Source organism: Centruroides vittatus, unplaced genomic scaffold (assembly GCF_030686945.1).
Source record: "Centruroides vittatus isolate TY-2023 unplaced genomic scaffold, ASM3068694v2 contig_723, whole genome shotgun sequence".
In the NCBI taxonomy this organism is placed as follows: domain Eukaryota; kingdom Metazoa; phylum Arthropoda; class Arachnida; order Scorpiones; family Buthidae; genus Centruroides; species Centruroides vittatus.
Window position 1 is genome coordinate 337215 of NW_027122461.1, and position 17384 is coordinate 354598.

Genomic DNA, 17384 nt, shown 5'->3' on the forward strand with positions numbered 1-17384 from the left:
ATAGATAGTAATCTATAGTATCCCCAATCGTAAATTTTATTTAGATAAGAGATTTCGCGTCGCGTCGTAAAAATCGAATTTTCTTAATGCAAGGAAGCGGGAAATTCAAAATAATTTAAACAGAAGAAATCGACTGCAACTGCTACCCCTCCCCAAACAGCTGCACACCCCTACTACCCACCATTTTAAATACGGACATAAAACTTCTATCCAACAAAATTTAAATCGTGAGGCTGTCATTTATAGTTTACGATATATAAGCTCGACAAATTTTGGCATTTGTTTGGTCGCTCCAGTTATAGTAAACCTCCTTATACCGAACCGAATTTAAAGACATGTTCGGATCAAAAGAGAGCGAGAGCGACAGACGGATTTCGCGATATTTGCGAGTTCCCTGATTTTTTCTGCTAAAAAATCTTATTCCCTGACTTTCCGGGTCTGTACGGACCTTGTACGTGAAAGGGATTTTTGTTTCCTATAACTTAATTAACAACATTGAGCGGCAGTTGCGGTTTTGAATCCCGCTCGGGCAGAGTATTTTCTTCCAGAAAATTCTAGTCCAATAGTTCGATAATTCGGCGGATCGTATGGTCTTAAAAGTATTTTTGATTGGTCCCACATCTTCCTGGTGAGAAAAGTGAGTGACTCGGAGGCCTGAATACAAACTGTAAAGAAGTGATTATGAACTTCACCTTTAGTTGCAATTTAACATTAATGTGATGCAGCAAACACCAACAGGAACTAATCCAAGGCCTATAATAGCTCTCCATGGGCCCTAAAAGTAGGATCTTCCAGACATCTTCATACCTTCTGGTTTGGCACTCTGGGTTTTCCTTTCTTTAAGCACTTGCTCACCAGTGGGGCCGAGTGGAAAAAACCACTGAACATTGGTAATTGGCAGTGGGTTCATGCTATGTCAATGGAATCACCATGTAGTTTTCTAGGTTTACTTCTAAAACACTTAAATAGAGACCAGTTTCCCACCCCCTGGCAGATTATTCATATTTTGCATTGTCTTAAAGTGCTTAAAATTGCTTAAAGGTTGAAACAATCTTTAAACACTTTAAATTACATGACCTGATGTTCTAGGTTGCCTAATTTTATTATAGATTCCAGCCTGGGTCTACATGTTCAGATACTATGGTTGAAGTCTTAGCTTCCTTCCTCCCTCTTTCGTCAGCACTGCACATCAATGTTATGAGTTGATAACAGAAGATAATAGGAGAGAGAAAAAAATCCATTATTGTAGAACAAAACAAAAATTTATTGCCAAGATTTTAAGTTCTTTTCATTCTACAAAATATTACATATACTGTATATATCTTGGATGTTTAATTTAAAATAACCTACAATAATTTCTTATTCTTGCCAAATATTTCTACACTATTACTTAGTAGAGAGCAGAAATGTAAGCGCTTTCCCACAAGTACAACTTATTAGCGTGAGCATAGTACTCATTACGAATTGGATCCATAAACGTGTCTTTTGATATAGTTTTGTACAGGGGTTCGCCATAATATGTTCCCACTTTCCATCCGGGAACATCTTTCATTAGTTCCGCTTCCTCTTCTCTGTTCTTACGTAACTGTTTAAGATACCTACGATGTTAAGATGGGTAAGAATTAAATACTGTAAACAACGATAAAATATCTTGTTCGATACTTATTGAAACAATAAATATAATTAATAATCTGGATATAACTTAAGATTCTGCAATATTTTAATTTTAATAACAAGGATATGAAATATTTCTTGAAAAGTATTAAATTAAGCATGTAATCTGCATATCTTCTTAGAATATTAAATTCCATTAAAATAATTAACTATTAAAGCTAAATAATATCATTTCTATGTTACATTATTAAGCTGTAATAAAGTATGTTATGTAAGTTTGATCGTTAAGAAGAATTAGAATATAAAACGCAACTATTAAACAATTTAATATTATGCAAATTATGATACGCAATTGAGAACTTTCACTAATTACATTACAATACTGACAGGAAATATTAAACACAATCCTATGGGTTGAGTGTCGACACTTCCTGCCAAAATTCAAAATTCCACCAAAAATACTTAAGCATTTTTTCTATTAATACTAAACGTTTCTAAAAGATTTAAATCGAGTTTTACAATAATGAGTAACATTTTAGAATCATAAATAATACATCAACATTTTCTTACATAGTTAAAGATAAGGCACACACCAAGGTAATCACCTATCATACAGCATTTGAAATTCACGAGATGCCCAATTTGTATGATGCTCATTGCAAGACTAGAAGCACAAATTCCGACCATCATTCAAGGTGCATGTATCCAAACTTTCGGTATAATAAATTTTGTCATTACCACTGTAAATACACGAATCTGTGAATACAGAACTCGCAAATATAAAGGCCCAACAGTATGTGATGAAATAAAACCAAAAACACATTTTTAAATTATATGTTTCTTACGTGAAGTGACAAAACTACTCGAGAGAATGCTTCTACTTAGTTAAAACTTTATTGCAATTTCTTTTGTTATTAATTAGATATTCAAGTTTTTTTTTAAAGAGAGATTTAGGCATTAAAAGAATTTAAAAATAAATTCATTAACAATGAAACATGCTATTGAAAGACCTTTATGTATTGAAAATTATTCAATGAATTTAAAGTCTAGTTCAAAATCCACTGAGAAAATGAATTCAAATGGTTGTTACATAAATACTTGAAAAATTAATTCAAAAACAACTAAATACAACTAGTAGTATGCATAAAATGAAAATTATATACTGTTCATCTTTGTTTATTCTTTTACATATAAAGCCTGACACTGAGTAAGGAGGAACAAATTCAAGTTATTTGATGGTGGAAATATATATATAAACTTCCCAAAGCAGATACATTGATACTCGACCAAATGATTAGTTAAGGCAATCATTCGGTCGAGCATTCGATAGTGAGAACCCACAGTTGGTGTGAAGTTGCCGAACAGTTTAACAGGCTGCATCAATCACACAAAGCAGTCTGTGTTGTAGCCTGTTAAATTGTTTGGCAATTTCACACTGATTGTGGGTTTCCACCATCAAAATAACATTTGTCCTCCTTACTCAGTGCCAAGTTTTATCTGTAAAAGAATAAACAAAGATGGACGTAACTCTTACAGTTCTAGACTTTGAGTTACCTTGCGTAACTTATAAAAACAGCCAGTTATTATATCAAGAAAATGAAATATTATTTGTATTAAACTAAACAAAAAATTCATTTAGCTAGCTGTGTATAAAAAAAAATCAGGAAATTAGTAGAAATAGCTGTTTAAATAGTTAATTAAAAATAAGGGAACAATATTGAGAATTATTGACTGACTGTACAGTAAAATCTGATTATTTTAATCACTGGGACTTGCTATATTGATATTAATTAGTTGGTTATTGTTAAGTGAAGTAAACAAATAAGACATATAATTACAGAAAATTCTGATTTCATTGAATTTGACATTAAGAAGACATGTTAAAGCTTCTAAAATATGTATAATTTTTTTACTATTATGTCATAAAAATTATTATTAATTGTAATTAATAAATATTCATTAACTCACTATGCTAATTCTGATAACATTCAATGCCTGATGATAATATCAGATTACAATAAGCTGATTCTACAGTATTTCAATGCTACTAATTCTTACTCTCTCTTTCATATTATAAACTACATTGAAAAAATAACACTTGCCTTACAGCTGTAAGTTTGAAAATATCATTTATCTTTTACTAATATCATTGATTATCATCTCTGTAATATTACAGTAGATCCCCCTATAACACGGTAGATACGTTCCGTGTTATGTGAATCCGCATTGTACGAGTCACTTAAATACGTGAGCTAATCACAGCCCAGCACACAGGCTGTGATTGGCTCACGTATTTAAGTGACTCGTACAATGCGGATTCACATAACACGGAACGTATCTACCGTGTTATAGGGGGGTCTACTGTAAAATATATTAGCAGATTCTAAAACTATAAATTGAAAACAGAATGAAATATTAAATTGTATTGTTCTCTACTTCACAATGTTTATAATTATCAAATGAATTCATAACTTCATTCTCTCATAAAATTGAATTACATAATTATCTAAAAAACTGTAGAGAAATAAATGCTGAAAAAAAAAGGAAGTATGGAAAAAATAGACTTCAATAAATAGTGAATGTAGTCAAACTTTCACTTATTCACCTCTGATATTGATACTAAGCTGAAGTACCTCAAACAGTAAGAATTATTGATAATAATGAGGTCTACACAAGTTTTAAAATTGCACAGTAATATCCATTCACGAGTATCCAGTAGCACTTCAAAGAATGCTGCAGCTCTATCTACATTTGATAAAAGATAAGATAAAAGAGTAAAACACAAAGGTTATGGTCACTTACATTACGAAGGAGGAAAAGAGACATTAAATATCAATATACTTTGACACAGAGCATGCAAGATATATTAATGACCAGGACCAAAAAAGTTTTAATAGAAAATAATAACGAATAAGAATTACTTTCATAATTTACAAAATAACATTTCTAGAAATCATTTAATCAATAAAATCATACCAAAAAAAAAGTTATTAAAACAAATAATAGAGGAGGAAAAAAATCAAATCTGTACCTTCGCCTATTACTTTTGTCTTTATAAATTGGTAATTTATATAATGGCTATTCAAAGTAGTAATAATTTATACATGGATTAAACTAAAGTAAATACATAAACTCCAAAAATGATAAATGTTTCACATAAGAGTCGTCAGCAATCTTAAAAAATCATTTTGGCTTCATGCCAGGATGATCAACAAGAGAACATTCTTAATAAGGCAACTTATCAAAGAGTTAAAAAAAAAATTTACAGAAATGTCTGTGCATGATGTTTATTGATTTGAAATATAAATAGAAGTTCCAAAGTGTTTGATAGATGTTAGAAGAAGAGTCACGAAAAAAATAAGTTAACTCAAAAGATGAGACAAAAGAAAAGAAATAAATAGGATAGTAGAATATAACTACATGAAATATTCACAATATAAAATTGAAATAAAACAACAAGAATGCAAGATATTCATTATATGATATATAATAGAATTAAAAAGAAATATCTCAAATATATTCAGTATAATATTTAAAGAATGGCAAACTTTGACTTGATACCACAAATATCACTAATTTTGTGAAACATTTGAACATTATTAACTGCTTTTGATAAGATTTACGGATTATATTTTCTAAACTGTTTAATTGAATTAGTTTTTACTTTTACAAAGATAAAATTAAAAAAAAAAAAAAAACAAATGGTAAGTTGGCTTCTTCAGTTTTGTATTCAGAATATAAAGCTAAAGAAGTAATTTACTATTGGTGAATGTTCTTTTTGTTTAATGTTTTTGACAAATTTTTGTTATATGTTTCTTACATACCGTATTTACGATCTCACATGTAGGATGAGGTGTGACTTTAAAGATCAAAATAAAAAAAATTAATTTATTAATACAATTCTAATTTTATTTTGTTTAATCACAAATAAAATATTATCAAATGCACATATCAAACAACCACGTTTTCTTGACGCTATCACCTTTTGTCTACACAGACACGACCTCTAAAGCTTCATTACAACTCTCCTCTTTTTCACTCTCATTCCACAAAGCATCGTCCCCTGATCCATTGAGTGAATTTGAAATCCAGTATTTCCTGAATAACTTTGTTATCAGCTTGAGGAATGCTTTTCCATGCATCTCATAGCCAAGTAGCAAAAGCAAAAGATCATAATGTACTGTACATGACTGGAAAAAGTTTATTTTTAATGATTCAGAATATGCAAATATTCATTAAAAATACCAATTTAACAAATATGAAATAACTGCATTTATAATCATTGCTAAATGACCAGCTATTTTCAGAGCATCTCTTTTAAAGCGACATTCACCTTGACCTCAATAGCATCGTGCTATAATGGCAACATGAACTATACACAGTTCACAAAAACTATTACAAAAATGCAAAGAATCCTCGCTCGCGCGTATAGGACGGCCTAGGTTTTTAAAGCAATGAAAAATGAATAAAAACTTTGTCTCATATGCGAGTAAATATGGTATATAAATTTTATTATTCAAATTTTAATTTCAGTTTATTTTTATAATAATATAACAAATCAATTTTATTTTTTGGAAAAATTTACTTTACGCATTTCATATTTCTTTACACTTTCAGATTAAGATATGGAATGTTTAGGATATGTAAAACGCTGTAGTATAATCAATAAAATTCTATATAATGGCCCTCTTATCCACAGTTTCAGTTACCCATAGTCAACTGCAATTTGAAAATATTAAAAAGGAAAATTCCAGAATCAAACAATTCAAAAGTTTTAAATTATGTGCCATTCTGAACAGTATGATAAAATCTCACATCATCCCACTCTGGTTCTACTTGGGACAAGAATCATCCCTCTATCAAGTATATTCGTGCTGTATCGACATCTGCAGTGCTTGTGGTCATGTAACCCTTATTTTAAAAATAGTCCCAAGAAGAATACTAGTGGTGCTTGCAATTTTTGAATTTGCTAAACAGAAGCCATTAACAAGCCTCAGAACAGAAAATGACTTCAAAATAAGTGAGAATAGTAACTCTCAGCAAGGAAAAAGTGACTAAACAGTGACTGAAATAAAATTAGTTGCCATGATGACATACCTTTGTAAGGAGTTGAATCCGAACGTTATTTTACGTTTATGGATTTCATTTGACGTAATAATTTAGTTTGATAACGTTTTCCTTTGTTTAAAAGATAACTTATTTTCATTATTAACTAACAGTAATTATAAATAAAGCAATCATAATTTGTAAATATGATCAGAAAATACCACAAGTGGGGCTTCCGGCTATTGGTGATGTTTGCCACAGTGGCATAATTTAGAATTAATGCTTGCACAAAATCTAATGTTTGTATGCATTTCTCGCATGTTTGCACAAAAAATTAGTTTCTTGCTTCTGCATAACTGGTGTCACAATTGCAAATTCTGATCTGAAAAGTTTATTTTCACATGTTTTTCTCTCATCTCACAATTGCATAAATGCAACCTTATAGTGAAGACTTTGAATAGATGCCAGTCTCCAGTGAAACTGAAACTTGGGAATTTTTAGTTTCATTTTTTAGTGTGTCGAATCTGAGTTGGTTGACCAAAATTTGCAAAAGGGGTCATTAATTATCCTTTGCTATATCTGTACAGTCCTTGGCCAAATTATTAGACACACTACAGATTTTTCATAATTACATGTTTTATACCCAGTCTGGTGTAGGTCTATCTTATAAATCATTATTTTGATAAACAAAACTCATTTTTTAAGTCATTGTAAACCTATTTTTGTTATATTTCATTACAATGTTAATTTATTGGTAGGTATCAGAGCTTAGACACTAAAGTGTAGCGTACAAGTATGAATGTGTTTCAATTGTGTTCTTGCTTGCTACTTACTTGCTTGGTCTGGACGTGTTTCTGTTCACCTCTTGTATTTATTTCATGGTATACAATTATGCAAATGTTTGTTTTCTTCGATAGTAGTATTTTTACCAACCAGATATAATCAATTGCAATCTTTTGTCCTGGGCAAAACGAGGGACCTTTCACCATGTAAAAAAGCTGAAGTCAAAGCCCTCGTTAATACAAAAATGTATTCCAACCGTGAAATTTCATGAAGGTTGAAGTTGTCTGAAGCTAGTGTACAACTTACAAGAAAAAAAGTTGAATCAGATCAAGATCTGAGTCCGAAAAGAAAAAAATAAATGCAGCAGAAAGCCAATTTTCACCCCAAGGTCAGAAAAATGTCTTAAGAAAATTTGCTTAGAAAACAGATTTGCTACCACTAAATCAATAAAATCTCAACTGGAAGATGCAAAAGTGAATGCTTCTGAGCACACTGTTTGCAGAAAATTGAAAGATCTGGATTTTAAGGCTTACCGACCAGCAAGAAAACCCAAATTAACAGTTGCAATGAAAGCAAGCATTTGGAGTGGATCAAACAGTGGCGTGATAAGGATGTAGACTTCTGGAGATTGGTAATTTAACATTAAATAGATTATTTACTATAAAATAGACAAATTAACAGTAGGTACTTGATTCGTAATATTTTTTTTTTGTTTTCTCAGGTCTGTTTCAGTGATAAAAGCATATTTGAAATTTTAGCCAACAAAGCTCATTTTGTCCATTGTCGTAGAGGCAAAAAATTTCATTCTGACTAGCATTCAGACTGTTAAGCACCTCACGAAAGTAACAATTTGGTCCGTCATTAGTGGCAAGGGCACTGGGCACCTGTACGTAGTAAAAGGCACCACGAGGCAAGACCAATATAAAGAAGTCTTGCAAAATCAATTGCTGCCACAGGATAGAGAATGATTCCCAAATGGGAAACCATTTATTTTTATGCAAGATGGAGCACCCTGCCACACAGCCAGGTCTGTGAAAACATATCTACAAGAGAAAAATATCCCTCTGTTGGATTGGCTGGGTAATAGTCCCAACATGAACCCCATAGAAAAGGTGTGGGAGCTCATAAAGAGGGAAGTGGCCAATGAGGTCATCACAACCAAAATGCAGCTTTTGGAAAAAATCATCCATGTGTGGAATCATCATTCACAAATGCAGGAGACGGTCCAGTCTTCCATTGATAGCACGCCGCACCAGATTGAGGCTTTCATAGCTGCAAAAGGTGGCTCAACAAAATACTAAAATTTAAACGGCAATTTTGTATTTTTTTACTATGTTAATAAAAACAAAAATTTTCAATAAATATAACGTTTTATTTGTGTTAGCACCTATGTAATAAAGTAAACTGTACATTACAGGTTAAATTCATGGTAATAAATATTCAAAGACCAAACTGTAGTAGCTGGTAATTAAGATTTGCATAAAACTATAGTGCATCTAATAATTTGGCCAGGGACTGTATATTTTGATCTGTTCTTTACTCGGTTTCTTTAGTTTTGGAAGAACACAACCATAGGCTAATAAACACCAGTTCGGTAATTAAATGTGGGAGATGTCTATTAGAAGTTATACGGCATATCTCTCTAAAAAAATTGAGAGAAAAATCGCCTATATATTTACTGTTCTTTCTAATGAGTTATCTTAAATTTTGAAAATTAAAATTTTTAATTTGTTAAAATTATTAATTAGAAAAAGTTTTCAGAGTTGCAGAATTATTAAAACTTAAAACAAGATATTTCATTGAATAAAAAATCTAGAAACAAAGACGACAACATAATAGAACAAATTTAAAATTAGTTTGCGGCACCATCTGTTATGAGATTTTGTTTAAGAAACAACTTTTATATTATTAATAATTACAAAAGTGTAAATAGTTTAATTTTGAGGATAGAGAAAAGTTTTATATAAAATTATAAATGCTAATAATGAGTAAAATCCTCAAGAAGTCCAACTCCACTTGACTTATGACACACGCATCCGTTCTATCTTGTACTTTTACTATTAAAATCTAATAGCATCAATGCTTCTCATGCACAAGCTACAATACCAAATTTTGTCTCTCTTAATCTTTACCCCATCCTGAGATATTAAACAAAATAAATGCCAACACATGCATTTTTTTTTCTTTCTGCAATTTTTGGATTCAGGAGGTCTCAAAAAGCAGAAATTTGCAAAAAACTGGATGATCAAATTTGACACAATTCTGATATTTTCCTGTGTTACATATAAAACAAGCTGGGAATGTAAACACTGTTTTTATTTATTATTCATCAATAAATCCTGTAATCTGTCACAAAGCCATAAATTTATTAAATTGTTCCTTAATAAACTTTTCGATTTTTTAAAATACTCTCAAACCTGTTTTTGTGCGGTGGATAGGGACCACGTAAAAAAGTCTCACGTAGAAAATACACTGAAACCTATTTTTGTGCGATTTTTTATTTGTCTGAGAGCAGAAATCGCAACCGATGTGGCGTCGACGTCATTTCCGGCAAACTTTTCCGTTTGGCCGACGACGCCGACATTCCAACACGTCGAACTTTTCCCCCGGCCGGGAATATCTGTCTCCGACCGAAACGACGAATTTCTCGAGACCAGAAAGAGCGAGATTTAAACTCGTAAAGCTTTCTACTGCGATATTTATAACTGTCAGATTCGTTGGAACTACAAAACAAATCACGATGAAACTAAGGAAAGTTATTATTAACCGCACAGATAAAAAAATCGCACAAATAAAGACTGCACAAAAACAGGTTTGAGTGTATTAACAAACTCGAAAAAAAATTTAATTAGTAATTTTGTTACATTGTCAAAATTATTAAAACGAAAACTGAAAATTATAAATAAACGTAATTTAAAAGGACACTATTTATGATTTTTTTTCACTTTGTTTTCATTTTTAGACTGATTTATTAACACCTGCTCTCAATTTGAAGGAGTGAAGGTTAATTGTGAGGGACTTGAAAGGAATTAAAATATTGTACTTCGAAAAAAACTTTTGTTGACATTAGACTGTGCACTCTCAAATTTATAATATTGCTTGACTAACATTTTTAAAACCTCAAAAGTCATGTAATAATCTTTCTCTTCTTTTTAGCATTGTAAAATAACCACCTGGCTTAACAACTCATTTCCCTCCTTTCTTTGGTGGTTTACTTGCTTTTTTAACATTGAATAGATATTCTTTTTTAAACTTCATCCATCAATTCATCAACATAATTTCCTGTTGAAGAATGAACATCCTGATATGCTAACAGCTTCAGAAATGGATATACTGAGATATCATTTTTATATTATAAAAGGATTTAAATCTGAACATATAGCATCATTTCCTGAATCTTGGATGAAGAAAATCTCAAACTGGATAAACAATAATTTAATAGAAAGAACAGGAAATTATATAGATGAATTGATGGAAGAAGTGAAAAAAGAATATCTAGTCATGTAATAACATGAAGTCTTCAACATGCACTAAGAGAAAGGTGTTATGGGCATCACAATTTAAGTATTTAAACATTAATTAATGAAGTAACACGCGACAACTTGGGGTCACAAAAATGTCATTGCCTGTAATGAAGGAAAAAGCGAGAAATAGTGATCCGTCCTGAGGCCTGCATTAAGCATTTCATGTGAAGGATTGAAAGTTCTCCACTGAATGAGAAAAGAAGAAAAATCTGTATGCCAAAGCCATATTCACAACTTTTATTACAGTATATTTTTATAATTGTTCGCCTTTATTATTAGCTACTATTGTTTATCTCTTACTGTGTTTAATTTAGAAATTAAACTTCATCATAGGTATGCAAATATAGGAAAAGACAGTATATAGTATGTAGGGTTTGGCACACACTGCAGTTTTATTAAGCATCCTAGGGGTCTTGTAATGTCTTCTACAGATAAAGGAACTACTGTATTCTGTCTTGGAAAGCATGAAAATGGAACATAATGATCCAAAGATATTTACCAAATTTTAAAATATTCCATTCTGAATTAAGTTTTAGTTTGTTAAGTATAAATTGAATAAGAAATTTTTCTGTTAAGTAAAAATAGTATTTAATAAAAGGTGATCAAATAAAAGCATAACACATGAAAACTAGTGCAAATAGTTTTAGTTTTGGAATTGTGCAGAATCAACGGTGCACCAAGCACAGCAGACTCTGTCAAAGCCTGGCTCATATCATCACCAAACGTGTATATGTGCATGCATGCAATGTATATATTTTACGACGTCAGTTAATAATTTAAAAACTGAAAAAAATATAAACGTACATTCTGTCTCTTTCGGCTAAGAGTAAAGGTTCCAATGCTACCTTCACGTCACAATTTTCGACTTTTAATCGCCTGCAATAAATAATTTATCCATTAATACAGAAGTATTGATAAAACGATTAATGACTTTAAAATTTTGATATATACCTTTGCCTTTTCAAATCCAGCCAAACGAAATATGATGAAAATGCTGTTAACCCAATATATCCAGCAAACATAGTATAACCTTAAAATTAATAAATAAATTTTAAGTTATTACACATCATAAACTATGCAATATATCAAATTTAATTTTGTATTTTATCTATTTAAATGAATAAAATGAGAGCTCACAATACATACGCATGCTTTTAAACATATTTGGCTTATGATTTACTGTATATATGTCTAATTGCATATTCAAATATAAAGAAAAAAATACAAAATAATTTGGAATTTTCTCAATAATATTCTCATACCATACAAACATAATTAAACGAATGTGGAGTCTCTACCTTTCTTAATAGGCTCTTCTCTATCTAAACGAATTAATCAATACACCTTTAACAACGGGTGAAGTTGAAGGAATGCCGTAAGCATTCGTCAACGTCATCCACCGTTAAAAGGGTCGTGATTAATTCCTCAACTCTATATAAAAGATGTAAAAAACTTTCTCAAATGTTAGTATATTACATATTATTTAAAAATAAAAACCAAGGACAATAATTTAGATAAAATGGTATGTGAGAAGATTCCAAATCTTTCATTTGTTTTAAAAATTATGCATGTTGTTAACTAAATTATGCTACATGTTTACAGATAAACGAATTTAGAGGCAACATGGCAGAGTGGTAAAGGGAGTAACCTCCACTCCGAGAGACCTAGAATCAAATGAGTGAAAAAAACCTCAAGAATTTTTTGGGAACGAACTGTCCAGATATATTAAGCCCCTCCCTCGCCACCCAGCTGTCCCATTGTGGGCCTGGCTGAACCCGTAATGAGTTGGCTAAAAAGGCCCTCTTAGTGCCTACAGGGTGGAAAGAGTTAATTTAAAAAATACTGTAAATACGATTCCATAAACACACAAAACCTGTAGGTTTTTAAATTATTTAAATTTACTAATTTAAAAAATTCTAAAAATATTATATTAGCATTTCCAAAACTTCTTAGGACTTACCAACTAATTTGTTAGAGAACATTAATACAATGTAAATGTTAAATTTAAATTTTGTTTCTAGAAATTTACTGTTCTAAAATTAGTACTCTACAGAAAAATCTGTGGGCGAGGCATAAATATTTTGTAAACATTAATAAATGTGAATATGTTTTTCTCTCTATGACCTTAACATGTACATTTTTTATTTCTTTGGAGATTAAAAAATGAAATCGCTCTCTTAACACAAGTCCTTTTGAGCTTCTTCAGTTCATCATCAGGGGTACAAAAATTTTTGTAACAAGCATATGGACGCATCTGCATTGAATACATATTGAGTTTGTGTCACAATGACTTTGCAAACTTGTTGATGGAGCTGAGAAGCCTGAAAGTACTCAAGTTAGGAAAGATTTTGTTTTTGGTCTCCAAGACAGTGCAAAAGCTACAGTTTTGTTTACAGTTTTGTATTAGAATTCCATTTGACGAGAAATGACTGACGGTGTTATTTTCTGTCTCCTTTTTATCTTTGCTTCAATAACTATAAACAGGAAGTTCTCACAACAGTGATATTGGTGAAGCTGCAGCATAAATAACACTTAGATTCAATGTAGTATTATACTGTATTTAATAAATTTCATCTTTTTTTGGTTTATTCTTCTTGTTTTCTTCTTTGTACTACACATTGTCATTAAAAATTGCAATCTTGGCATAATGTACTGATTTGCACATCTGTTGAATGCTTTTTGGTACATATGAAAGGTGATGTAATTTCTGTGACTGCTGCTGTACTAAAAATAATTTTATCATCACACTTTTTATTCTCAATTTATTATGATATTATGGACACAGTAGTTTTAAATATCATTGTTTAAGTCATGTTCCTTAGTTTTAATTACTATATACATGAAATTTTAGTACTAAAACTTTATTTGAGTGACTAAAAGTAAGTGTTAGTAAACTAAACTTATGTTCGTTTTAAGCTCCATATATATAATTTGACCCATAAAAATAAAAAAATTATGTTGATTTTTAAAAAAACTATAATTTTATAAAGATAAACAATAACTGAAAAGCAATTTACTATTTTATTAGAATTATAGATTATTATTACAAAAACAATTTTAAACAAACTTAAATATTAAAAACACATTTGTATTTACTATACATATACAGTACAGTATTCTTTATTATATAGTATATATTAAATTCATACTAATTTTTTAATTCTGAATAATTTTAAGAAGGAAATTCTTAATATTTTTAGATATTTATATATTATGCAGTAATAAAATAAATAACTTACTGGAATATAAATGGAATATAAACATAAAAATGAAATCAAACACCTTAGTATTTCCAGCAACAAACTAATTTAATAAAAAAGTTGCGTAGAACTTGTTCACACATCATAATTAGTCAACAAAAAGACTGCATTAAATTCATCTTTAGTTAAAATTATTATTTTGATTATTTATTAATGAGTACTTGTTTAACATAGTAATAGTATTGCTTAAGCTATGTTCATGAATGCAAATCATAGGCCATGGAACAAGGTCTCACGTAACAGTTTGGTTTATCATATTTTTCTTTTCTTTCCCTTTATGAACTTGAAATGACAAATTGATTTTCTAGACACCAGAGCTGTGTCATTTAGCGGCAGACTTAGCCCTATAAGAAATGGAAGGAAGAGGAAAGGAATGAGACCAAGAGTGAAATAAAGGGAGATAGGAAAGTGTGAAAGTCTAGACACCATACTATGATTCAGGTTTGAACCTTGTTTTTCCTCCCTCTTGGTGGTCCTGCTCATGGCTCATCATTGTATTTAAAGCTCTTTCTGTTCTGCAGAAACTCTCTTCATGCTCATCATGAGTTCATCCAAGCTCACAATAGGTGGTAGGCAATATTTCCTCTAATTTTTTTTGTAGCTGAGCAGAACATGTACTTCTCTGAGCAAAAAGTTTTTCTGAGCATATATATATATATATAATCTTATTTTTTCCTATAAAAATTAAAATTATTAATTATAAAGTAAAGGTTAAAATTCATTTTAAAAAATACTTCCATACAAAATATTATCTTTTGTCAATGATTTAATGTATTTAATCGAAATATACATAGCAATAATCATGTTGCAGACAGAGCGAGAAATAAGTAAACAATTCAAATCAGTGTGCATCTCGCCTGCGTGGTGCACAAATTCTCATGCGCGGCAACAATTTGAGCGGTGTGCGGCCGCACAGCTTAGAGGGAACATTGGTGGTAGGTAGTGAAGCAAAGATCTGACAAATGGTAAGATGTGAACTCTGAATAAGAGATTTGTTATCCTCAAGAGTTATAGACCCCTGGTAAGCAAAACGGTCAATGAAACCATACTGTATGCAATCCTTGGGGAGATATTTGCCTCCAAAGGTCAGTTTTTATTGTGAACCAGTACATTGCCTATTATTTATGCTCAAGGTTAGCGATAATGAGCCTTGACCAACACTTTGCCTTTACTCATGCACCTCAGTGGTTGCTGTTGCTTGCACCCATAGTTTTAGAGGGTGTGGATGAGCTCCCCACTATGGGGCTCGCTCACACCTCCTAACACCGAGTCACAGTGAAGTGGGCCACTCGAAGCTGCATATTTGCACGAGCCAAATGGTTAAATATGATTCTTGGGACTCCCAATTGAGATCCACAGTAAGCCGATTTTGGGTGCTATATCTCGCGAAGGGTCGTCCATACACCCATGGTTTATTAGACTTTTTTTGTTCCTATTAATATGCTCTACAGCCCTGTTAAGGTCCCAACCCCCTCACACACATCTAGAATTGTGCCCATTTTAACCTAACCTAACCTATTATAATAATTTGGTTGCTAATAATTATGGTAATTTATTAGAATAGGTTAGGTTAGGTTAGAACGTGAGTCCCACTGTTTCCTTGCTGGAATCAGAGACGAGCAGCCATCTTGGCACCTAAGGTAACATTAACCAATAATTCAAAAAATTGATAGAAATGATTATAAATTTCAATAAAATGGAAATTCTAGAACGTTAGGTCACTTATAGAATCATCGAAAACATATACATATTTTAATATACAAAACTTCAGCTTATGAAATTAAAGTATATTTGGACACAAACTTGTGGTAATGCATTTAATCAGAATTTACGTTTAAATGTAAACATTATGATTGTCTTACCACTAAAGTACTTTTTGGGTGGTATTCTATGGAAAATAATGCGTTTATAACCCCCAGAAGGGGGTAAATCTTGTTTAATTGCACCCTCCATTTCTCACGACCTCCACATTACACTTCCCGAATTCACCGCCAGATGGCGACGAAACAAAAATACTAACGGAAGACAATCTTCCAAATATGAAAAATAGCCCAAAAATAATAATCGGAAAGTTTTAATTTTCACTATAAATTTAATTGTTTTGTATTGATAACCATATTTTTAAAAATAAATTATAACATTTTACTTATATTTTAGTTTAATTTTTGTTTTAGGTTATTTTGTTTTTAAATATGATGCCAAATTATATATTTTTTTATTCGAAAAATTAGAGAAAATTAACATTATTTTTAAAACTTAAATAAAGTTTAAGTTTTTACTATCTTTTCCGAATTTCGCTGTTTAAATTATATAATTTTTAACATTGGATAAGCAGCGCTGTAACTAGCCTTCTATGCGCCCGGTGCGAGCATCTGTAACTACGCCCCAAAACTATGACCCAAAACTTAGTCCAGGTCATTTCTGCGCCCCCAAGGTCTACGCCCTGTGCCTGGGCACCGCTGGCACCGTCCTAGTTACGGCACTGTGGATAAGTAAGGTCCTCTTTGTTCCGGAGATGTCCTCATACCGAATGTAACATTTGTTTGGGCGTAGATTTATATATAATGATAAAAATAGAAAGTAAGAATGGAGGTAAATATGAGTCTGGAGGAAGTAAAAGAAAGTATTCTTTATATTTAAAAACAAATAATATCAATAATATAGTAAGCTTCATAATTTAAACGAGCGATTATTTATTGTCACAATACCGAGATGCAACTTTTAATCATATTTTTAATTTATTTAATTTAAAATATATACTCTCCATCTCAAATTAGTAGTGGCTTGCCCCTGTACATCATACTTTTTCTTTAACAATAGAGTCGTGCCAATTACTTATTAACTTCTTTCAGTTTGGAATTGAAATAATGTAACATCCGGTTTGCACCGGAAGTTCATCCATTATTAATCGGAGCTTCCTACCCCTAAGATTTTCATATCTGGTCTGGGATGTCATCTAACTAACTCCGTTCTAGATATTAGCGACGTAGTGACGAATGCCGAGCATGATTCCTCTGACTTTCCAAACGCCATTGCCAAACTTCTAGGCTTACAGGAAAGCGGCGCTGAACGTCCGACGTACACGTTTTCGCGTGTAAAACTTCAGCCTCAACCTCGCTATTAAGGAATGATAGACGGACGACAGTGGGAATTATTG

The 17384-nt window shown here is 31.3% G+C and overlaps 1 protein-coding gene across 1 annotated transcript; it reads right to left on the minus strand.

Moving 5' to 3' along the window:
* Positions 1–1240: 1240 nt before the first annotated feature.
* Positions 1241–16222, minus strand: ND-B16.6 (NADH dehydrogenase (ubiquinone) B16.6 subunit). Its single transcript, XM_067276971.1, has 4 exons — positions 16090–16222; positions 11919–11997; positions 11772–11843; positions 1241–1598 (listed from the first exon to the last, which is right to left on the minus strand). Exons 1-4 carry the CDS (start codon positions 16178–16180, stop codon positions 1391–1393), a joined length of 450 nt encoding a protein of 149 aa, XP_067133072.1. The 5' UTR covers positions 16181–16222; the 3' UTR covers positions 1241–1390.
* Between the last annotated feature and the right edge of the window lie 1162 nt (positions 16223–17384).